Raw genomic sequence first — 25843 nt, forward strand, 5'->3', positions numbered from 1 at the left:
TTCTGCATCCTCATGCCATTGGCCAACCTGTAGCTCATCCCATGGACAAGAGAGTGCCCTTCCTTCTACCCGCTCGCCCAACCTCTGAGGTGGTTATTGATTCTAGGTAAAAGGGGATCTCCTTACCCCAGAAGATTCTCAGTCCCTGCATCCATTAGCCGCTTGTTGCTCCAGCAAACATTGCTATTCTATTCTCTATTACAGTGTTGAAACATGGACTTTAACAAAGTCGCTCAGTAAAATATTAGAGACCTTTGAGATGTGGCTATACCATAAATTTTTTTAAATACCTCTTGCTGTCCCAACCGGTCATAAAAATAATCAAAAATAGTGTCGAATCCATAATTTTCAGGGTTGCTGAGATGAATAATGACACTCCAGATGGGGTTGCTGAGATGAATAGTGACACTCCAGATTTTTAAAGTAAAAGTTCAGCCCCCTTTTGGGTGGGGGCGAGGGCGGAGTGAGAAATAAAAATAATTGGAAATAGTGCCGAATCCATAGTTTTCGCCATCACTGAGTTGAATACTAATACTCCGGATCTTTTTAAAGTCCAAGTTAAGCCCTGTTTTGGGAGGGGGTGAGGGGGGAGTGAGATATAAAAATAATTTAAAATAGTGTCGAATCCATAGTTTTCGGGGTCACTAAGATGATTAGTAACACTCCAGATTTTTTAAAGTTTGAGTTCAGCCCCCTTTTGGGAGGGGGGCGAGTGAGGAGTGAGATATAAAATAATCAAATATAGTTTTGAATCCATAGTTTTCAGAGTTGCTGGGATGAATAGTAACATTCCAGATTTTTAAAGTCCAGTTTCAGCCCCCTTTGACATATGGATTGAGAAAGGGTAAAAAAAGATATTGTCCAAAATGACCGAGATAATGGACGTACATATGTTCCAGCGTGGCTATCAACCAAAATTGATACATGTATGACTTAATCTGGAAAATATACTGTAAGGATAAGACACTTCTAGAACCACTAGGTGAGGCGGTGAAATATAAATATAACTAAAAAGACCAACAATAGTGTTGAATCCATAGTTCTCAGACTACTGAAGTGATTTCAACCAAACTTGGTACACTTATGACTTTCTATCCAAAGATAAACCATGTGGGGTATGACAACCTTAGCACCCCTGGGAGTAGAGGTTGGGGGGATTAGATATAAAAATAATTGACAATAGTGTTGAATTTACAGTTTTGGGGGTTGCTGAAATGAATAGTGGTACTCCAGATGTCATTTAAGTTCCAAGTTGAGCCCCAATCAGCAGGGGGGTGAAACGGAGTGAAGAAAAGAAAATATCTAAGGTGACCGAGATTATGGATGTTTGCATGTATGTTCCAGCATAGCTGTATACTAAACTATTTACAAATATTACCTACTACCTGGAAAAAATACTGTGGGGACAAAACATACCTAGAACCCCTAGGGAAGGGGGTGAAATATAACTAAAAACGGCCTTAGTGTTGAATCCAGTTTTTGGGACTACGGGAGTGATTTCAAGCAAACTTGGTACACTTAAGACTTCCTATCAGGAGACAAACTGCATGGGGGTATGACAACCCTAGCACGCATGGGGGGGGGGTGGAGGAGGTGAGATATAAAATTAATCGAAAATAGTGTTGAATCCATACTTTTTAGGGTCACTGAGATGAATAGTGGTACTTCGGATTCTTTTAAAGTCCAAGTTCAGCCTCCTTTTGCACAGAGGTTAAGAAAAGGTGAAAAAGAAATTTTCCAAAATGACCGAGATGATGCACGCATGTGTGTATGTTCAAACATAGCTGTCAACCAAAATTGATACAAGTATGACTTACTATCTGGAAAAAATACTGCTAGAATAAAATACCCCTAGCATTCCTAGGGGAGGGGGTGAAATATAAGAATAAACTAAAACGACATATTAATGTTGAATCCATTTTTACAAGTTTGCTGAGTTGAACTATGACATTCTGGATGCTGGTTAAGTCATACTTCAGCCACAATCAGAATGGAGGTTGAAAAGCAGTGAAAATTAATCTAAAAATGATTGAGATTGTGGATGTATGAGGAGGGTATGTTCCAGATTAGCTCTCAGTGAAACTTGGTACGCATATGACTTACCATCTAAAAAAAAAAAAAAAAAAAAACTCTGCTGGGGAATGGGAGAGGATGACATGTAAAAATAATGAGAAACAACCAATATTGTTTATGTGTTACTGAGACAAATTGTGACGCTCTGGATACCATTTCAGTCCACGCTCAGCCTTGATTAAAATGGGGGCCTGAGATAGGTTTAAAGGTAAATAGTTTAATACAGGGTCTTTTTTTTTAGCTTGCTCAACAGTACCACTCAAAGCACGGCACGGCTGGCACAACGACACTCTGTCGCTAGCCGGTATAATGCGTGCTTTTCCTCCTCACTACTCACGGCAATTCACACTTATAGAAATCCATTTCTAGTTAAACTATTTGTCTAAAACCTACCTGACATTACATTTGATGCTCAAAATGTTGTTCCTCACCTATCAAACACGCCTGACACCTCGTAAATAGGTTTTCAGACATTCCGCGAATCTCAACCCGTGTGATGTTTGAAATAACTTGTGTAATGTTCTCTTGTAGTTCTTCTCTTGTGTTAGGGTTGTTCACATACACTTTTCCCTTCAGCATCCCCCACAGGTAATAATCACAGGGATTTAAATCAGGAGATCTAGGGGGATAATTAATCACACGATCTTCAAAAACTTCCCGTATTACCTCCATAGATTGATTAGCATTGTGTGCCGTCGCATTATCTTGCATGAAGTAACCATTACTCCTTTCTTCTTCCGTCAGCTCTTGAAAGAATGGTCTGAGAATGAGGTCTATAATCGATCAGCATTTATTGTTTTATGGAAAAATATAGGCCCTATAATTCTGCAAGCACTTAATGCGCACCTAAGTCCTATCTTTACATCATGAAGTGGACGGACATGCAGCTGGTGGGATTTTCTGCACACCAGTAGAGATTGTTTTAACTATTTAAGCCATTTAAGTGTAGCCATGCTTCATCACTATAAAAATAAAAGCGCTGGGTCAACATACCCATTGTAAACTGGCTGAAGCAACCAGTTACAATACCGAACCTTAGAGAAACTGCCAGGTCCTCTTAAATATTGGGCAAGGGTGGGTTTGTACGGTTTTTCTTTCAACAGTTTTGTTGCTTTGTGGGCAGAATATTATGACACATTATCTTGTATGACAAGACGTGACAGGGATTTTGTTGGAGTTCTTTCCAAGAGAGCTCCTATTTCGTCAAGCTTTTCCTCTGTTAAAATGGTTTCTCCTGCATGATTTCTTGTTAAGAATGAACCCAGTGGTGCTGAACTACTTTACTAATTTACGTACTGTACTCCAATGGGGAGGGAGGATGCCACCAAGAAATTTGCAAATGAATTGGAAGCGGCACTCTGTATAAGAAGAATGCTTCACATAGCACAACACAATGAATACGTGCTGTTCTACTGTATACATCACTTGTTAAACGCACGATTATTTTAGTATTCCTACAGAAACTATGCTATTTTAAAGCAAACACATTGAATACGCTACCAGATGTTTAACTAAACTATTGCTGTGAAGCAATGGTTATCACTACAGTACTGCAGTACTGCATTAGATCATTTTAGCCAGTCATGAAGCAATATATCTCTCAGTAAATGAGTCACCCGGCTGCGTTACCACCTTCCGTGCATGTTCCCCTGATACTCGGAGTGAGCTAAAAAAAAAAGACCCTGTATAACCAAAATTAGTGTTGAATCCACTGCTTTTGGGGTTGCAAGGCTGACTGGTGACAGTCTAAGTGAGTATTAACACAGTAAGGTTTCCACCTATTCAGTACTAATATGTATTTACAATGTTATAAATTACATGGACTTTCTCCATTTAAACAGGTCCAATTTGGTTTCCGCTAAGAACTGAGAATCAATATATCCACGCGCAGTTTCCACCTTCTTCTCAACCAGAAATTCAAAAACAACTTCACGTCCAACAATCAACAACGCAACTGACCAACACAGCTTTAATACACCAAATACCTAATTTCTCCGCTTAAGTGATCAGTGTCAAGCCAACTCGACATTAAAAGAGTATCACTCTTTACTCTCCAGACTTTGTACATACTTGTATATATGTTTATATGTGTTATTTTACATTGTTTCTTTAGTACGAGGACTACTGACATCCACGAGGTTATATTTTACAACTCTAAGCACCCCACTAGTACTTTGTTCCAAACTTGTTTGTATATATATTATTACTAGCAAGATACCCGTGCTTCGCTACGGTATTATACTGAAATTTATAATTGAATGCTTATTGTTTTAGATATATAATCCGCCGAAATTCGCGATCTGACTCGTTTTCTGCGAGAATCCACCAAAATTCCCGATCTGACTCGTTTTCTATTAGATTACGGCACTTTTCCTCCCATTTTGCAATCTTCCTTTCCAGGAATCGATTTCGTACTTCCCGGGCTAGGCTCAGGTATTCCTCCCGGTCAGTTGGGTCCGTAAATCTTTGCCATCTTTTCCTATAATCATTTTAATATGTATAAAATCCTTCAGAAGATCCGGCGTGGTGTCATATTGGGTGCTTTGGCGGAACTGAACCCGCGGCCGGACTGCATTCTTAGTCATTACCCGTCCAGGAGCCGTTTCCAGCGCGGTCCGCACATTTGACGACGGTCCGGAACATTATTATTATTATTATTATTATTATTATTATTACTATTATGTGTTGCTGGAATGGCTGATGATAGGGAAAACCGGAGTATCCGGAGAAAAACCTGTCCCGCCTCCGTTTTTTCCAGCACGAATGTCACATGGAGTGACCGGGATTTGAACCACGGAACCCAGCTGTGAGAGGCCGGCGCGCTGCCGCCTGAGCAACGGAGGATACTTATAAGTACATTAAGAACAGTAAAATCAATAGGTCTCACCTCCTTCTACACCCCACCGCCGTTAAGTTTATTTACCGCCCCCCCCCCAAAAAAATTAAAAGAAGGCTTGTTTCTTTATGTTTAAAGGTGATTCCAAACACCAATGTTCACGTCTATTGCCTTCAGTTTTGAGATATAAGTATCCCCATAAAAATAATTTACTTTTTTCACTTCATTTCACACTACCCCCCCCCCCCCCAAGTGAATTTTCCCGCAAAAAATACTTGTTTCTTTAATAGTAAAAGATCTTCTAAATACCAATTATCACGACTCTAACTACTTCAGTTTTTGACTTATGTGTCCTCATGAAAGGAATTCAACTCCTTTACACTCCCACCCTCCAAGATGGTTTCCCCACCAAAACGCGTTTTTCTTTGTTTTTAAAGGAGATCGAAATACGAATTTTCACATCTGTAACAACTTTAGTTTTTATTAGATGTATGCATTCTCATACAATTAAGTCAATTAAATTTTCAATTCTTTCACCCCCCCACCCCCCATCCCTTTCATTGGATTTTCCGAGAATACGCCTTTCTTTACTTTTAAAGCAGATTGCAAATATCAAATTTCACGTCTGTAATATCTTCATTTTTGAGATATCAGTAGAATAATTAAAAGAATTCAACACCATTTTCAGTCACTTTTACCCACCCCCCACCACCCAAGTGGTATTTCCGAAAACTAAAAATACACGATTCGTTATGTTTAATAGAGATAAAAAAAATACCATTTTTCACTTCTGTAACATGTTAAGTTTTTTTAGATATACTGTAAAAATTCTCATTTTAAAATTTCACCCCTTTTGAGTTCCCCTTAAGTGGAGTTTCCAAAAACAAATCACCTATGTTTCCTTACATTTACAGGAGATTCCAAACATCCACTTTTTACGTCTGTAACATTTTACGTTTCCAAGATATTCTGTAGATATAGTCTTTCAAAAAATTCACCCCAACTTGTCACTCCTGTTTAACAGCCATTAATTGGATTTTCCAAAAACTAAAAAATACGTGTTTTTTTATTTTTAAAGGAGGTCCCATATACAAATTTTCAGTTCTGTAATATCTTCAGGTTCTGAAATATAAGTATCCTCATTAAAGGCATTCAACCCATTTTTTACCCTTTTACACCCCTCCTATTAGGATTTACAGGAAACAAAAAAATACGTGTTCCTTTATTTTTAGAGGAGATTCTAACTACCAATTTTTACATCTGTAAATTTCAAAGTTTTAAGATGTAGACACACTCATTTTAAAAAATTCACCCCCCTTTTCACCCCCCAATATTTGGATTTTACAAAAACGAAAAAATACGTGTTTCTTTACTTTTAAAGTAGATACAAAATACCAATTTTCAGGTCTGTAATATCTTCAGGTTCTGAAATATAAGTAGCCTCATTAAAGCCATTCAACCCATTATTTACCCTTTTACACCCTTCCTATTGGGATTTTCCGAAAACAAAAGAATACGTGTTTCTTTATTTTTAAAGGAGATTCTAAATACCAATTTTTACATCCATACATTTTAAAAGTTTTGAGATATAGATACACTCATTTTAAAAAAATCACCCCCTTTTCACCCCCCATTAATTGGATTTTCCAAAAACAAAAAAACACGTGTTTCTTTATTTTTAAAAGAGATCAGAAGTACCAATTTTCAGGTCTGTAATATCTTCAGTTTCTGAGATATAAGTACCGGTATCCTGATTAAAGGCATTCAACCCATTTTTCCCCATTTTCACCCTTTTTCACCCCTCCTATTGGGATTTTCTGAAAACAAAAAAATACGTGTTTCCTTATTTTTAAAGAAGATTCTAAATACCAATTTTTACATCTGTAAACGTTTAAAGTTTTGAGATATAGATACACTCATTTTAAAATTTCACCCCGCTTTTCACCCCCTTAGCGAAGGAATATCCAAAAATCCTCTCTTACCGAGCACCTACATCTTAATATGAATATATCTCCAAAATTTCATTTCTTTATGTCCAGTAGTTTTGGCTCGGCGATGATGAATCAGTCAGTCAGTCAGGACAAGTTATTTTATATATATAGATTTACTACTCACCTGCACCATACTAACATTTCTCATCTCATTACCAAACTTCACTTTATAAATTATAAAATCCATACGATTATTACAGTTAAAAATAACATGTTTTTAGGATTCGACAAAATACTTATGTATGCTTTAATATGGCTGATGATGACCCCTAGGCGGGTCGAAACTAGTTCCATGTAATTTATAACATTGTAAATACATATTAGTACTGAATAGGTGGAAACCTTACTGTGTTACTATTCGTATGTTATTCTCAGTTCAGTACGGACCAACAACATGAAATTCATAACCCTTGAGTCTAAGTGAGAGTTGAAATCGTGTACATCGTATCTATAGTGCGACGGATAAATACATAGTTATCTTTTCTTCTTTTTTTGACAGGATCAAATACTCAGTCAATTCGAGCTTCCATAAGGGCAAAGTTTTACTAAAAAATTAAATTATCTAAATCTTGAAATCAAACACATCTAAATAACTCTATAACTACATAAGAGATCGTAAAATGTCAACCAACGGATCAAAAGGAATTCCATAAAAGTTCACTTCGCACATAACTAACTGGTGATACAAATCTTATACGTGAACATTCAAAAACTATCCGGGCAATGCTGGGTACTACAGCTAGTATATTTATATTTTGCTTCATTTCTGTTTTTTTTTTTGTATTGTTCTTTCTATTTTCTACAAGGTACAGAAAAGTTTTGTTTCATAAGTCAATAAATCAAAGGAGTGTTAGATGGTAGAAATACAAATATTGTTAACCTAGGAACCATAGGTCTGCAGTGATTAGTTTCAGCTGCCTACCATTCAGATGCATGAGCATTAATAAGCCACTCTATTTTTATTGAGGTGCTCTCCATGTGACCTTCCATCTGCCTTCCTTCCATCCTTCTATCTGACTGTCACCACTCCCGCACATCATGTCCAAAAACCACTGAGAATTTTACAAGGAATAAATTAATCATTTTTGCATCAATGTGATTTGTGCCACCAAGTTGGAGGGAAACATTTTGAACATCTAATCTGAGGTAATGTCCATTTTCCCCTTTTCATTTTGTGAAGCTAAAATATAAACCAAAAGCAAACAGTCACATTTATGCTCAAACACCTAGGAGGTTGACAGCTGATCTGAGATTTTTAAGCGTGTGTAGTGCTGAATCTAATCACTGCAGACCTTCAGTTCCTATGTTCAGAATACTTGTCTTTGAACCCTCTGACACTCCTTTAATTTATGAAGCAAAGTTTTTCTGCAACCTGTATATTATACCTTCTCCATTTTTATATTGTGTTTTTTCTTTCCCATTTTTATATTTACTTTGTTTTGTTCAATTATTCATTGTGTTTTCATCATTCTCTTTCTTCCTCAATTTGTGCATGGCTTTCCTTACACCATTATCTACATAAATGAAATCATTATGATTTAAATTTCAGATTAGTATTAAAAAAATTAGCTTTAACTCTACCCAGGTCTGTATGCAGACCAAAAATATGACAAATTAAAACTCATCCAGAATTATCAAACGGTAGCTATAAACATGCATATGTAAGTAATATTCATTACTTGAATATTGGATGTACTCCATCGCAGAGGTGCATTCGATATTATCAAATTTTTTTTATGGCCGCATGTTAGCACATAAAAGGCATAAAGAGTTGTTCCACAAATAAGTCATTACGCCAATCAAAGCCTTTATATCAGATAGTGTTGAAGATGACCAATCTTTGATTCTACATCTTTTGGTTGGAGGTGCTGCCTGTTGTTTCCATTCGTTTCCCTGAATTGCTGCCCCCTGGTGAATGATGTTAAAATTTAGATATAAAAAAATAGTAAAAAGTACTCTGTATGCTCGGTCGCCATGTCAAAACATGATTGTAAAATTGGTCCGTGATTAATATTATATATCGGAATGGTACTTGAAGACCTTGGGTCTAAGTTACTAATGTCAGTCCTTTTGCCAGCTGTTTTGTTCTCCGGGCCACTTAAGTCGCTCTTGCACTGAGTAGACTCACTACTTCAATTTCTATCTTCGGACTCTTCAAATGAAAAATCACTTTCATCTGCATCCTTGGAGTTCAAAACTGTATCAATCTATTGCACACTGACCCTCTTATTTTACTAACCATTTCACAAAATAACTGTATAAATTGCAAAAAGCACGCTTCACTGAACGCAATATAGCCTCTCAGAGCTTGTAAAAAGCAAGCAGGGAGATAATGTGACTCTATTTGAGGATTCCCCTTTCAGCCAGACGTAAAAGTGTTGTTTACTGCCATCTGTTGAGTTTTTTAATTACTACTTGCACCAGTAATGCTGGATCTCTGACCATTTAATATATTAAATTCCACTCGTGGGCAACCTTTTATGGGATGTAATATATTAAATTCTGCCCTCTAAGAGTTAAGAAGAGATAGCTACACATCCATACAGTACTATTCTAGAAAAATAAATACAGTGAAACTCGGTTAAGAAGTTCCCGCATAAGATGTTTTCCCGCCTAAGAAGCATGATATTCTTGGTCCCTTGATCGGTTGCATTAAGATATATGTATATTTATCCCGTTTAAAGTGTTCTGTTGTAAATATATTTCCCGGTTAAACAGTTCAAATTTTAGAGCCCCTTGAGATAGAAAACGTCCGCTCAAAGCAGCTCATGGTTAGAACCCTCCAGTCCCCGTGCAAGTTGAACCCTGTGTTAGACCGTTTGCGCCTGTCATGGAGCCTCTCCGGGCTTGCCAAGGCCATATGATGTCACGCTATGACATGACAACACCAACGCCAGATGCTCACTCTCACCTTGTGGAATCGAATCGAACCCATCAGTCGTAATTTCCACTCCACCGTTTACATCAAGCAGAATAGAATCTAATGGGATTCTACACGGGAAACGCAAAGCATGCAGTGGATGGTTTGATAAAACATTAATGCAGTAAGTTGCGTGCCGTGACAGGGTGAAGTCATTAATCGAGGTGGCATCAACATTAATTAAAAACCGAAAAATGTATTTGTCCACAACACAGCAGCTTCTTATGCATTACCGTACTGTTTGTTAGGAATACATGAACGACAACCATAGGTTCATGGTAAATACTGTACATTCCAAGACATGTCAATTATCGTACTGACATACTGTACTGCATATGGACTCCAAAATGATAATATGATTCTGAAATAAGTTCAACAATACTTGTGAAATAAAGTACCGTATAGGCCTAATCTATGACGAAATTGAATATTTTAACCTGTTTGAGTTTTCATTCCCTTGCTTATTTCCTTCCAGACATTCTCTCTTACGTTGTTGTTGCAATAATGCTTATGGGTCTTGTCATAGAGGAAATTACGTTTTGGAACTAAACTGATAAGATTTTCTGAGTCCATTATTAGTTAGGTGAATAAACTATTACGAAACAAAGAAACATCCCGACTCTATGCAGGAAACAGGCGACTTGCCAGCTGATACATATTATGCCGCCAAACAGCCAGCCAAAAGATCCCGATCGTCTACGAAGTTGAACGAATGCTGATAACCAGCTGGGTGTTGGTGAGAGGGGGCCTGATACACGCACTCAGAGGCATTGCGATACCACGCGTTGGCATAAAATTGAAAGTTATTTTTATTTTTACCTTTATACGAGCTAAGCATTATATTATCGTGTCACTCGTAATTATTACATCGCATTATTAGAACGTAGCACAAGGATGAGGAGACATGAAATAAAATTCTCGCGGGGAAAGAAACTGTTTACGTTTAGATGTGCTAGTAAAAAATGTCGTATGGCTTTTAGTGCCGGGATATCCCAGGACGGGTTCGGCTTGCCAGGTGCAGGTCTTTCTATTTGACATCCGTAGGTGACCTGCGCGTCGTGATGAGGATGAAATGATGATGAAGACAACACATACACCCAGCCCCCGTGCCATTGGAATTAACCAATTAAGGTTAAAATCCCCGACCCGGCTGGGAATCGAACCCAGGACCCTCTGAACCGAAGGCCAGTACGCTGACCGTTCAGCCAGCAAGTCGGACAGATGTGCTAGTGTTGCTACTGCGCCTTTATCACTCGCACGTAATACCCCATTACTTTCACATGTACTCATTTCTGCAACTTCGAACCTGCTTTTCTTTTCTTCATTACCTTTAGCATGAAGAGGATTAAAGCAGGAAAATAAACTCAATATCGGCTTGTCCATGCGGTACTTGCGAAGCAGCCAGAAACTACGCCCGTGGCCGTGACAACTAGTAGGAATGCAGGGGCGATATAGGCCTATGAACAGGTTCTAAGAATCTCTAAGAATAAGTTGCCGATGTCCCGTCTGCTGCCATTAACTTGAAGCAGATGTCGGGGGGTGTGAAAAACTGAGGCGGTTTATGGAAGGTTCAGTCAGTGGGCCTCAGAACACATGGAAGGCAATGTGGGAAATGGAGAGGTTTATAGTGTTTCTTTTACAAGTTGCTTTACGTTGCACCGACACAGATAGGTCTTACGGCGACGATGGGACAGGAAAAGGCTAGGAATGGGAAGGAAGCGGCCATGACCTTAATTAAGGTACAGCCCCATTTGCCTTATGTGAAAATGGGAAACCACAAAAAAAAACATCTTCAGGGCTGCCGACAGTGGGGTTCGAACCCACTATCTCACGAATACTGTATACTGGCTGCATTTAAGTGACTGCAGCTATCCAGCTCAGTGGTTTATATTTCAAGAAAACAGTAAAAACCTAAAAGCAGTCAACCCTGGACAATTTCTTTTCTAAGTAGGAGCCTAGACTTTTTGTGTTTGGAAATGTATTTAATGTCTAATGCAGTATGGAATTTACATAATGTAGGTCACCATCTACCATTTTAATGTTCTTAGTATTTCTTTTATCTCTTGTGCAAGGTTTTATATAACCGTTCCCTTCTCATATCAAGAATTTTTATAATACAGTGTGTTCAATTACAGTATTACTTTATCTCTAAAAATACATGTCATGATAATCTAATACTGTATTTATATTGTGGTTTTCTTTTACCAGCTCTTATATATTAGCCTATTTTGGTATTGTTCACAAACAAGGAAATCTGTTGGCTGTATGTTTCACATGTATGTCAAAGTACAGAATAAGTTTTTGGGCATTACCCCTTTTAAGAAGTTTCCTGCTTAAGAAGCTTTTTTTTTTGTGGTCCCTTGAAAAACTTCTTAACAGAGTTTCACTTTACAAGTAGAATTATACAATCAATCAAAATTATTTGACCTCTGTATGGGAACAGTCACAGCATACACCACTACCTAATATGGGACGAGGTTGCTAGTCATGGAAACTTAGGAAAGTAAAATGTGTAATATTGGAACTGCTTAAACTCTGTGGTTTTGGCACACATGCATATAAAAGTTTGGTACAAAATAATAAACTCCTCCTACTCTACATTGCAAAATACTTCCTTCTGAAGCACTGAAGTAGACATCTTTTCCACTGGAATGTACAGGTCCCTGACACACAAGCATGTGGCTCAACATCTCACACACACCTCCCTATCTCCTCTACTTTTGGGATTCTTTTCTGCCACAGTAACATCACTATCAATAAATTATCATCAAAATTGAAATTGCTATTACTCAAGTCATTGTAAATGTTCTTCAACAGGCCAGACTGAGTGGCTCAGATGGTTGAGGCACTGGTCTTCCGTCCCCAACTTGGCAGGTTCAATCCTGACTCAGGCCGGTGGTATTTGAAGGTGCTCAAATACGTCAGCCTCATGTTGGTAGATTTACTGGCATATAAAAGAACTTGTGTGGACCAAATTCTGGCACCTCAGCATGTCTGAAAACCGTAAAAGTAGTAGTTAGTGAGATGTAAAAAACCCATTAAATATTATTATTATTATTATTATTATTATTATTATTATTATTATTATTATTATTATTATTATTATTATTATTATTATCTTCAACAGCAAGGACATCATCAGAGAGTCGCAATTTGCAGCTTCACGCCAAGACCATGTTTCACAGTGCTAAAATTCATGACTTTCAAGTTGCTCAAACTAAGGGAAATGGTTGATAGAGTTAATGTATCCATTAAAAAGGAAGAGTAAACAATTCACAATCCCTATGGAAAAGAAAGATAACTTAGTTCACAATTCTTATGACAGATGGTAGCATAATTCAGAGGCCATACATTGTATGTAAGTACGGCTTCTGTACTATCGGTTAAGTAACTTAAAAATTATACAAGTTTCAAGATATCTAATTTTACACTGCTTTATGTTCTTGTGAAATATACAATATTATTATATGGTTTTGTACATCTCCCTCTCTTTCTTTGTAGGTACTATGACAAGAATGGTGATGGAAAAATGGAATACGTTGAATTTTTGTCTCTTATCCAGTCTGTTAAGAAACTTAAAAAGCAACCTATAGATGCAAGTTCTGTAAGCAAAGAGGCTGAGACCAATGTCAGGTAAGATATTTAGTACAGCTATGTATTCATATAACAGATCATGACATTTATTGAACATAATCGTAGATTACTCAGAAAACCCACAAGGAATAGCTGCCCTAGAATAAGTGTTACTGAATGATTGCAGTCTCACAAATATTTGTTAAAAAGATTTGATTGATTGATTGAGTGATTGATTGATTGATTGATTGATTGACTGATTGATTGATTTCCTAAATTTATAACAAAGTATACCACATCAACAGTGTTCCAAATAATAATGAATACTGGTTGTTAAAATGGATTATAAAGGTAATTGTGAATAATTTGAAATGACCCCTTGATCGCTAATATTGATATATCTAGGAGGATGCTATTAAGAATGTCCAGATTTCACAAATGTTTCACACAAAATTTAGGCATTGCTCCTCTGATGCTGATTAACAGTCCAACAACTTTAACGCTAGAAATTCTCTACGAGTGTTTGAAAAATTCTATGGTTGGCTCACAGATGGTCCTCATTTCATGGTCTATCTCTTCAGACTGGCTGGAGTTACTTCAAATCTGATACAGTGAAACCTCGTTAAGACGTTCTACAGGGAAGAAGGAGAATGAATGTGTTAAGCAAGAAAACGTACTACTGAATACACGAATAAAGACTATCCAACAGGGATATGGAAACACTAGATCCGATTTTTCCAACATATGGGAAATTTATGTCGTATAGCCACAGGAACATTGAAACTCTATGCAAAGAGAGTATTAAAAGAGGTAAAAAAAACACGAGAGAACAAATACGAGAACTAATTCCGAAGGTGGTTATGACATAACAATAGAGCACTGAAATGTGTTAAAAACATCAAACAACAAATACAAAAACCTTTGAATGGGGCCCATAAAAATATGGAAGTATTATTGCAGATCACACTCTTTCTAAAACAAATATTAGAGAAAGCCTTTTATTTTGCACCAGTGGGTTATTAAACATTATTTTTCTAGACACATACTTAGACAACTAATTGGAGGTTATACACAGCCATGTGTGACTGCAACAGAATAACTTTGGCCGCCATTTTAAATCGAACTAAACTTTGACTGGCCAAGATCATTTCGAATGATCAAGTCGAAACTGGAAGGTGCGAGTTTCAACATTCCACCAACTCTGCACGCTTAAAGATGTAGATGCCAGTCGACTTGCCGACAAAGTTTAATTTTAACTCCATTAGTAAGGAATTTCATGACTTTTTCATATCCATAATTAGACTATCACAAGACAAATATGCACCACGCTGGTCAACTTCACACAATTATGTTCCAGATGTAGGCTATCACACGACAAATATTTGCTACCCATCATTGTACAACTAAACAAGAAATACATTTCTAACTTCTGAATGGAATGTGAAATACAAGCACAAACAGGCTCACTGTGTTATTCTGCAGTTTCACTGCTATCCGGCAAGCAAAACTGAGCATTTATGAGGCTAATGGCTGGCTCTCCGAAGGTCCAATTTATCCTATGAAGTTCAAGAATTCAAGGTCTTTTCCAGTTATCACCCAACTGCGGCGAGGGCTCTTACCCGAGTAAGAAATCATATTCCTTCCACAAGGGATGACAAATAACATTTTCAGGACTAGGAAAAATGTGATTGTACTAAGTGGTAATAGAGAAAATTCGTGACGTGATAAGTGAGGTATTTTTATATAGATTCAATACGATGAAAACTGGGACTTCGAGTTTACAGCGTGCTAAGAAGGAAAACGTCTTAATGAGGAGCACTCTAATGAAGTTTCACTGTAGTTGGTTCCAAGATTGCGGCGCTATCCTTTCTTTGGTCAATGGCGATTATGTCGATCTGCCAGTTGCTCCCTGCAGCAGCAATATATGGAATTTCCTCATACACTTCCAGGCCTTGCTGGGAAAGGGAAGTTGAGATCTTTGTCTGTATTCTGTGATGTCTGGTGTTTCTAAGGACATCCACTTGGACAAGAACCAAGAACGCATGCAAGGGTTTCAGTCTCGCTGCAGTATCTGCAGTGGGTTCCGTTTGGAGTTTGTCCTGGAAGGGCATGCACTGAAACGACATTATATTGTAGCCTGAGGGCTTCTGTCCACTCAGATTTTGACATCCATTCAGATCCAATCCAATGGTTTGATGGTGTATGTTCTTGATAAATTATAGCTCCTTTCTCATGAACACTCAGTTCACACCATTTATCACACTTTTGCTTTCTAAACGCCCCTCTTAATTCTTTGCTGGTTTTGGCATGTTGGTCTGCTTCATTGGTCAGACGATATTTGGTAATGTAACTTCTCTGCCAAGCATCGAGATTGTACTTTTTCACAATGTATTCATTTCCTAACTTCCTAAAATTGTCATCTTCTTCCTTGCATTTTGCCCTCGGGGTCTGCATTCTTGCATTGCTTTTCTCCACTTTAGACCCCGAGGGACGATACACATGTCTGTCCAGCCAATGTGTTTTTTGTCATCCTTGAGGAGGGCCCTCCAAGTTTGGATGAATGGCGGTCTTTGCAACTGGTGCCATTTAATCCCTGTGGCACGAACTAGTGTCTTTACATTGACAATTGTAGTGCAGTCAGAGGTGATGCGAGAACCAAGATATTTGAACTGGGTGACGTTATTAAGTTTAACTCCACATACAGCAATTGTGCCACCTACTTGTTTGCTGCAATATATGTACTCCATGTTCTTCAAATTTAAATTCATCCCATGTTTTCTCAGGTGCATCTTACAACCCTGCACATTTCATTCACTAACATAATATCATCAGCATATAATAAAGTCTATGCCTTTGCTGGCGGGACCTAGTGTTTACACTGCACTAAGTCTTCTGGTATGGGCTAGAGCAATTTTGTTACTTTCATTGATCTGTCTCTGTCTTATCCTTGGCTTTGACAAAATGAAAGTGACTGAGGTATGAGCGATGCTAGTAATGCCATTCCTTACGCAGCCAGTTCCTGCTATGAATGGTGTGAAAATATTGCTCATAGGGTCGGTTGATGCATACATTTCAGTGGGCTTGGCAGACTGATATGTAATAGCAACTTCTGGCTCGGTGAGGAAAGCAACGGGAAACTACCTGACTCCTCATTTCCCTAGTACGTCTCTTCAGTGATGCCTAGGCCATCTATGACAGCTCATGGCGGAACTGTTGAGGATCCAACCAGCCTTTGGGCTGATGACTAAACATACATACATAATAAAGTCTACAGATGTCTCATCTGGTCCCCCTGTGGGGAGGAGGGGGGGCAGTAGAATAACTCCCACAGTAACCCCTGACTGTTGTAAGACGTGACTAAAAGGAGCCCCAGGGACACTCAACTTGTGAGTGTGGGTTAGTGACCATGGGGTCCTTAGCTGAGTCCTGGTATTGCTTCCACTTACTTGTGCGAGGCTCCCCATTTTCATATATCCTATCCAACCTCCCTTGGTCAACTCTTGTTCTTTTCCAACCCCGATGGTATTAGAGCACTCGATGCCTAGGGAGTCTTTCATTTGCACGCCCTTTGTGGTCCTTGTCTTTCTCTGACTGATATCTTCATTTTTCGAAGTGTTGGTTCCCTTCCATTTTTTCTCTCAGATTAGTGTCATATAGAGGATCATCAATATTGATCAATATTGATCAATATTGATTTGAAAGGTACCCAACATTCCAGCTGGATGGCATACTTGACGGAATGAACAAAAGCCAAAGACAGCGTTATTATCATGGGGGTCTTTAATCCTATTGTTGGAGAGACCCCAGGAAATCAGTGTACTGGTCGGTATGGCTTTGGAAAAATGTTTTTGTGCACCACATGCCGTAGTAAGAAAGATACCCATGAAGCTGTGTGAGAGGGGAACATCTATTGTGTGTAACATACAACTGATCCATGTTGACAACCCTCCTACAAACATCTAGTGGCCATCGTATTCAACAATTCTGGTTTTATAGATGTCCCCTTCAGTCAACTTTTAAGATTGTTTAAACATTACATCCACTTATTATAAGTCACAGTGCAATCAAGATTATGACTGGTTTCTACGCCTACAACTTGAAAAAGCGCCATCTAACTTAATAAAACATTATCTTCATTAAATAATATCTATAGTATATAGTAACTATAAGGGACACTGGTGTTGCTCTTCAAATTTTTTTATCAACAAAGACTCATGAACTTTTAAAGTGTCTTGTTTCATTACATATTTTAGATGTTTTGTGTTTTTCAGTGTTGTTAAAAATTTTGCCCATTTTGGCTGAGGATGACCTCAAACTAAGGTCAAAACTAGTCCTATTAATTCTGAACGAGATTATAGCCAACAATTTTTAAATGGAAATATAGTTATATCCTCATGGTAATTGTGTATCGAATAGATGGACCCACTCTTACCCCATTTAATGATGAAAATCAATGCCTGAAAAACTAAATTTATGGCTGTAGCACAATCACCCAGTAATCTACACCTAAGGCCTATGGAACAGATATGCAGCAAGTAAAATCATTTATGTACTTACTTAGGCCAACAAGCCAGAGAAGATGCTAGGTGCTCATCTGAAATCAGATGCTGGAATGGTTCAAGCCAAAAGGACTTTCATGTGCACTTCCACCATGAGATTTGCACTACATTTGAGCATCTTTAAAAGCATTCATTTGGACTGTTTATATGCATCAGAAACTTGAACATTAAATAAAGGTGATCAGGGGCAGCTCATGTGGTAGTGCCAGTGTGCCATGACACCATTAATTTAATAAAGAAAGATTATGAGATTCGTTTCCTCCCAAGAACAGTTTATATTAAATTTAAATTTCAAGAAAATGTATGCATATATTGTTCTGCCTTCATTTTAATGAGCTTACAAACCAACATGCAATCTGACAATGCTTGTCTGACTGTGCAAGCCATATCTCACGGGCGCCATTTCCAAACATAGGACACTGTACAAAAGACAAATACAAAGGGAGTTTGATATATAATGAAACTTTTTTTTTTTTTAAAGCAGGTTGGTTTTATTGATTCAAATACACCATGTTATTCCCCAATCCTTTTGCTACAATACCCTATTTTTCAATATAATCTCGTTGAATGCTATGGCCTTACACCACCATAATGTGAGGGCTGGTATGCCTGCATGGTACCACTCAACTGGTCAATGTCAGAGCGAAGAGCGATCGTCCTGCTGCATCAATAACTTCCTCATCATCCACATAGTGCTACCCGTGGAGTGCACCTTTCATTGGGCCAAACAGATGGTAGTCAGAAGGCACGAGATCCGGGCTATTGGGCGGATGCGGAAGAACATTCCACTGACGTTTTGTGCGCTCCTTTTGGGTGCGCAGACTTGTGCGAGGTCTTGCCTTGTTGTGGAGAAGGCTCACCATGCTTTTGTCCACTGCCAGGACTCTGTAGACATTCTGCAAGCACTTATGAATATCTGTGATGCCCTGGTTTTCCACCAAATGAAACTCAAAAACTCCTCTCTGTTTGGTATGCACCTCCGTTACAGACGCCATTTTGAAGGCTGGTTATAGCGCTGCCACCTATCAGAAAATAGTGAAACTCTGCAAGACAAAGCTGGAATATTCAGAGATGTTCCAAACAAAATTCCAATTTTTAAAAACTGAAATTGGCCGAGAAATAAAATGTTGCATTATATACTGAATGCCCCTCATACTTTTGTTGAGTGCTGAGGGAGTGCCAGTCGCTGTGTGATGCAGTGCTTCAATTTCATCCACTAGAGTACAGAATATGGCAAGCACAATGTAGGCAACACCCAGTGTTTTCAATATAGTGATTTTGTCACTGTATCTAACAACTATTATATCTTTCAATGACAAGATATTCTTCATTCTCTTGTGTTAAAATAGACATCTAGCAATTTTAAAAAAAGAGCTCATATTAGTGACAGAAATAAATCTTTCGCTATTTGTAATGTAACAATCTAGGGGTTTGCAATGAGTTTTTCTCTATTTCATTAATGTAATTTGGTGACACAATTGCCTTTATCTACCAGGACATTGGATATTAAATAAAGGTGAGCAGGGGCAGCTTGTGAGGTAGAGCCAGTGTGCCAAGATACAATTAATGTAGTAAAGAAAGAATATGATATTCTTTACCAACTTTTCTGTTGTTTATTTTATGTGTTTATGAACATTGTTATGTGCAATGATATAGGGTGCAGTGGATATCCCTTCCACATTTATATATGTGCATAAAGCAGCCTTGAATTTGAAGGTAAGGCATTTTGTAAATTTCAGTTTTGCAGCAACAGAAATTGTGATGAAGTGTTTGTGGATGCGCATATGTTGGCAATAGCTATGATTATTTATTCCTATGTGAGGAAAGTATGTGTTACTTCTGGTACCTTTCTTATTAGCTCATTTGAAGGTGTCGTTTGAGGTTTTGGAACAAATACTTTTGGTGAGTAGGCCCTACGTATATTTTCTTCATAATTATTTATTTTTCTGAGAAGGTTGTTAATTTGTTCAATAATTTTCTTAAAACTGGAATTTTAAGAAAAATGTATGTGGATTAAAGTACATATTTATATTAGTTTGTCAATTTATAAGCTCATTTCTGTTGATAATTAAAAGAATGGCCTTGTACAAAGACACAGTTAAATAATGTGATTTCATGTAACTTATAGCATAGGTATTTGTAATGTTGAAAGATTTGTTCTCAAATTTTGAATTTGCTAGTACTACCAATAGAATAATCACCAGTCACCACTGAAGGTAATACCAGAAGACTTGATGCATATGAAATGTGGTGATTCGGACAAATTTTTAAAATTCCATGGACAGCAAAAATAATGAATATTCCCAAATGTTATAGATGATGAAGTAGAGGAAATCTGGGCTCAAACAATTAATATTCAGTGCCTGTCATAGTGCCAATGACACACGCTGATGATAAAAATTACTGGAAAGAAACCAAGAGGAAGTTCAAGGAAAACATTTTTAAAACAGATCATGTAGGGCATGGGCACAAATAATTAGTAACAATAAAGAGAGCTACCAATGATTGTGCCATCTGGAGAGATTTCATGGCAACAGACCAGTCTTAATTATTACAAGATATTACAAGACCAATCTTAAGACTGAAAACAAAAGAAGCAAAAAGATGTTTCTATGTTTTACAGTTATCAATTCACTTTACTATTTGTTGCCCTCCCACATATTGTACAGCTTATCTGATGAGGTATACTCGATTTCCTTTCCTTAGAAATTCCATGCAAATAGTGATGTTTGGTTGATAGTGAATAGTGAGAGAGATAGAGAGAAAGAGAGAGAGATAGAATGATAGGACACATCTTAAGACCCAGGACTTGTTCAGTTGGTTTTTGAGGGAAGTGTGGGCAGTAAGAACAGCAGGGGTAGACCAAGATATGAATATGACAAGCAGATTAGAGCAGATGAAGGATGTAGTATTTACATAGAAATGAAAAGATTTTTTTTTTTTGCTAGTTGTTTTACGTCGCACTGACACAGATAGGTCTTATGGCGACGATGGGATAGGAAAGGGCTAGGAGTGGGAAGGAAGTGGCCATGGCCTTAATTAAGGTAGAGCCCCAGCATTTGCCTGGTGTGAAAATGGGAAACCACGGAAAACCATCTTTAGGGCTGCCGACAGTGGGGTTCGAACCTACTATCTCCCGAATACTGGATACTGGCCGCACTTAAGCGACTGCAGCTATCGAACTCCGTAAATGAAAAGATTAGCACAGGATAGGGTGAGATGGAGTGCTACATCAAACCAGTCTATAGACTGATGACATAAACAACAACAACAACAACAACAACAACAACAACAACAACAACAACAACAACAACAACAACAACAACAACAACAACAACAACAACAACAACAACAACAACAACAACAACAACAACAACAACAACAACAACAACAACAACAACAACAACAACAACAACAACAACAACAACAACAACAACAACAACAACAACAACAACAACAACAACAACAACAACAACAACAACAACAACAACAACAACAACAACAACAACAACAACAACAACAACAACAACAACAACAACAACAGTGAATATCTTAAAACATTCATCGTCTGCAGTTACTTGTTTCTGAATTTACAGATTTCCTGGCTAATAGCTCACTTCAATTCACAGCAGTTTGTGTTTAAACTTCCAGTGGCTGTACAGGCCAAATCTTGCATAGAACATATGTCCACTTATTGCGCAGCTGGGGGACAGGGGAGATCTTGGCTGGGCTTGGTGAAGTTAGTGTTCCTGTCACTTAATAACTTCATGTCTGCGGTGTTCTTGTTCAAAATGTTTAACTGAAGCACAGACACTTTGCTGCCATAGTAAACGGTCCTTGGCAAGTGTTTCCCAGCTTTGTGGGTTTATTTCTGCCATCTTTAAGGTTTGCTTCAGTTGGTCTTTGAAACGTCTCGGGGGGCACCCCATGGTCTTGAACCGGAGCTAAGTTCACCATAGAGGATCTGGCGCGGTAGTCTGGTGTCATTCATATGGCTCACATGTCCTGCCCATCTGAGGCGATGGCCAACAACCAATGCTTCTACACTCTTAGCACATGCTTTCTCGAGAACTTCAACATTAGATACGTAGTTTTCCCGCTTGATGTTCATGATGGAGCTTAGTTTTTGCTGGTGAAAGTACTCCAGCTTTTTGATGTCATGGCAATATAAGGTCCACGTTTCACAGCCATAGAGAAGTGTAGCGATGACTGCAGCCAGGTACACCATTAGTTTTGTGTGAATTGTAAGGTTTTTATTCCTGAAGACTCTATGTGATAGTCGACCAAAGGCCACGTGGGCAGCACGAAGCCTGTTTTCCACATCCTGTTCTAAAGTACAGCTCTTTGACAAGATACTCCCAAGGTAAGTGAATTGGTCTACTTGTTCTAGTTTGTGTTTGAGATGGTAATGTTAAATTCTGGAATGTTAGTCCCTCGTGCAGGCTGAGAAAGTACCTTGGTTTTTTTGGTGTTGATGTATGTATGTATGTATGTTCAGTCCATCAGCAATTCCGCTGGTGGGATCCTCAACAGCTCTGCCATCAGCTGTCATAGATAGCCTAGGCATCACTGAAGAGGCGTACTAGGAAAATGAGGAGTGAGGTAGTTTCCAGTTGCTTTCTTCACCGAGTCAGAGTTGCTATTACATATCAGTCTGCCAAGCCCACTGAAATGCATACACCAACCGACCCTATGAGCAACACTGTCACACCATTCATAGCAGAGACTGGCTGCATAAGGATTGGCATTACTAGCATTGCTCATACGACAGTCACTTTCATATTGTCAAAGCCAAGGGAAAGACAGAGACAGATTTATGAAAGTAACAAAATTGCTCTAGCCTATACCAGAAGACATAGTGCACTGTAAACACTAGGTCCTGCCAGCAACCCCCTGTGGGTGGGGGCGGTAGAATAACACCCACGGTATCTCCTGCCTGTCGTAAGAGGCGACTAAAAGGGGCCTCAGGGGCTCTGAACTTTGGAGCGTGGGTTGGCGACCACGGGGCCCTCAGCTGAGTCCTGGCATTGCTTCCACTTACTTGTGCCGGGCTCCTCACTTTCATCTATCCTATACGACCTCCCTTGGTCAACTCTTGTTCTTTTCCGACCCCGACGCTATTAGGTTTGCGAGGGCTAGGGAGTCTTTCATTTTCACGCCCTTCGTGGCCCTTGCCTTTCTTTGTCCGATATCTTCATTCTTCGAAGTGTCGGTTCCCTTCCATTTTTCTCTCTGATTAGTGTTATATAGAGGATGGTTGCCTAGTTGTACTTCCTCTTAAAACAATAATCACCACCACATCCTGCCAGCAAAGGCATTTTGGTGTTGATCGTGAGGCCAAAAAGGTCATATGCATCCTTGAAACTGTTGACTGACTGTTGCAGTTCCTCAGGTGTAAGAGCTGGTGATGCAGTATCATCAGCATACTGCATTTCAGTTACTCTAGTTACGCTGGTATGTCTTCGCGAGTGAAGTGTGGGCAAGTTGAAGAGGCCACCATCAAAGCGGTATTTAATCTCTACGCTGGGGTTATCTGTTGTTTCATAAAGCATAGCCTCCAGATACAAGGCAAACAGAGTTGGAGCCATTATGCAACCCTGCTTCAATCCATGTGTGATTGGGAATGGTTCAGAGAAGTTGTTTTGATAGAGAATCTGTCAAGTCATACAATTATGAAGTGCTTGCAACAGGCCCACAAAATGCTCAGGACAGCCAAAGCGTCTCAGAATTGCCCACATAGTGAGTCTTGGAACACTATCGAAGGCCTTTGTCGTAAAACACAAAATTGAGCGGCTTCTTGACGTTCCCTGCATTTCTCTTGGAATTGCCTTGCACCAAAGACCATGTCAACAGTACCTCTGGAGGCTCGGAAACCACATTGAGACTCTGATAGAGTCCTCTCGGAGATGACTTGCAGGCGGCTAAGCAAGATCCTTGCGAGAAGTTTACCTACAGTGGATAGCATATAAATGCCACGATAGTTGTCACATACACTAAGGTCACCTGTCTTGAAAATAGTGATGATATTGGCATTTTTGAGATCGCCAGGTACTTTTTTGGGTTTCCCAAATTGAGAGGATGAGAGTAAAGAGCCTTGTTTTCAGGAGTAAGCCTCCACCTTGAATTAGTTCCAGAGGGTTGTTGTCTGGTCCAGGTGCTTTCCTAGGTTTCAACCTATCAACTGCCACACAAAATTCCTGATAAGTTGGTGGCATCATCATCCATGGTTGAGGAGGAGTTGTGGCACATTCCATATGAAGTCACTGGCAGCAGTGGAGCTTTGGTTTAAAAGAGTGGAGAAGTGTTCCTTCCAGTGCTCCAGGATGTCTCTACCATTGGTAAGAGTGTTAGCACCATCAACTGTTTTCAGAGTTCCAATTGAAGAGCGAGATGAACCGTAGATCTCTTTTTATTTCCACGTAGAAGTTCCGCAGGTCTCTGGCATCAGATAGTCTTTGGAGTTCTAGAGCCTTCGCCTGCCACCAGTTGTTCTTCATTTTTCTTATTTGAGTCTGACATTTCTGTTTCAGATCTTGAAACACAACGTTTTTTCACACTGGATGGTGGATCTTGAAGAAGGGATAGGTGGGCTTCCTGTTTGGCATTGATAAGGCTCAGAATCTCTTCATTGTTGTCCTCGAACTGGTCTTGCTCTTTATTTTCTTGTAGCCGATGATTTCCTCAGCTGACTCAATTATAGCCCTTTGGAGCATTGACCATTCTTGCTCCATGTCATTTGTGCACACTGGATTGCTTGCTAACAGTTCATGGTCGCATGTTGGAAGTCTGACAATGTGGATTTATCCGAGAGCCTGAAAGTGGCAAACTTGCATCGGGGCTTACTTGGGTGATGCACAGTTGGTTTCCGATGGAAGGATATTCTGAGTCAACAGATCAGAAGTTTGTGATCTATCCAACAATCATCAATACTCCTCGCAGTCTTAGTGATGAGAACATCTTCTTGTTACACTGTCAGGTGATGATGTTGTCGAGGATGTGTCAGTGCTTAGATCATGGGTGCATCCATGTGGTCTTGTGAGGGTTAGGTCGGCAAAACTGAGTGTTAGTGATGAACAGCTCATTTTCTGCACACAGGCTGAGAAGTAGCAGACCATTGGCATTGCAATTACCAATGCCATGTTTGCTCATTACACTTTCCTACAACTGATTATGCCTTCCCACTCTGGCATTGAAGTTTCCAAGCAGTAGCAGTTTTTCAGATGGTGCTATCTTGGTGATGATGGAGTTCAGCTGGTGGTAGAAATGGTTCTTAGTTTCTTCATCAGCTTTCAGGTTGGGGGCATATGCAGAGATGAGTGTGGTGAACCTATCACTGGAGAGTGGTATATGGAGTGACATGAACCTTTCACAGAATGCAATGGGTGTGAGCTGATGATCGTTTACCAGCTTCACCTTAACTGCAAATCTAACCCCATTAATTTGGTGCTCTCCATCCGCCTTCCCTTTCCAAATGATGGTATAGCCCGATCCAGACTCAACAATCTTCCCTTCATTTGGTAGTCTAGTTTTGCCCAGTGCAGCGACGTCTATGTTTAGTCTAGCAAGCTTATGGGTGATGAGAGCTGTTCTTCTCTCTGGTCTGTCACTGTTGTCATTATCAAGCAATGTTCTGACATTCCAGGATCCAATTATAATTTCACATTCGTCTGCCATATTTTGACTGCGTATGGGGTTGGGGTACGGATGCCCAGCCAGGCAAAAGGGTGACTTCCGATGTTTAGGCCACATTTTCTAGAGCCTTCCCCATTTGGGGTGGGCAGCAGTGGTCCCAAATAGGCCTGCCCAAGCACAGAGGCAGGACCGAATTCTTGAGTAGCCACCAGGTCTCATGAAGACGATCATCACACATCTACCGCCAACGTGCAGGTCT

At 39.1% G+C, this 25843-nt stretch overlaps 1 protein-coding gene across 1 annotated transcript in view; it reads left to right on the top strand.

The window, feature by feature from the left end:
* The window catches only part of LOC136879295 (uncharacterized), a 192953-nt gene that overhangs the window by 71940 nt on the left and 95170 nt on the right, over positions 1–25843 (top strand). Inside the window, exon 6 of the mRNA XM_068229050.1 lies at positions 13322–13453. Coding sequence (XP_068085151.1) covers positions 13322–13453 — 132 coding nt within the window. The remainder of the gene's footprint in view (positions 1–13321; positions 13454–25843) is intronic.

This window comes from Anabrus simplex, chromosome 8 (genome assembly GCF_040414725.1).
Source record: "Anabrus simplex isolate iqAnaSimp1 chromosome 8, ASM4041472v1, whole genome shotgun sequence".
In the NCBI taxonomy this organism is placed as follows: Eukaryota; Metazoa; Arthropoda; class Insecta; order Orthoptera; family Tettigoniidae; genus Anabrus; species Anabrus simplex.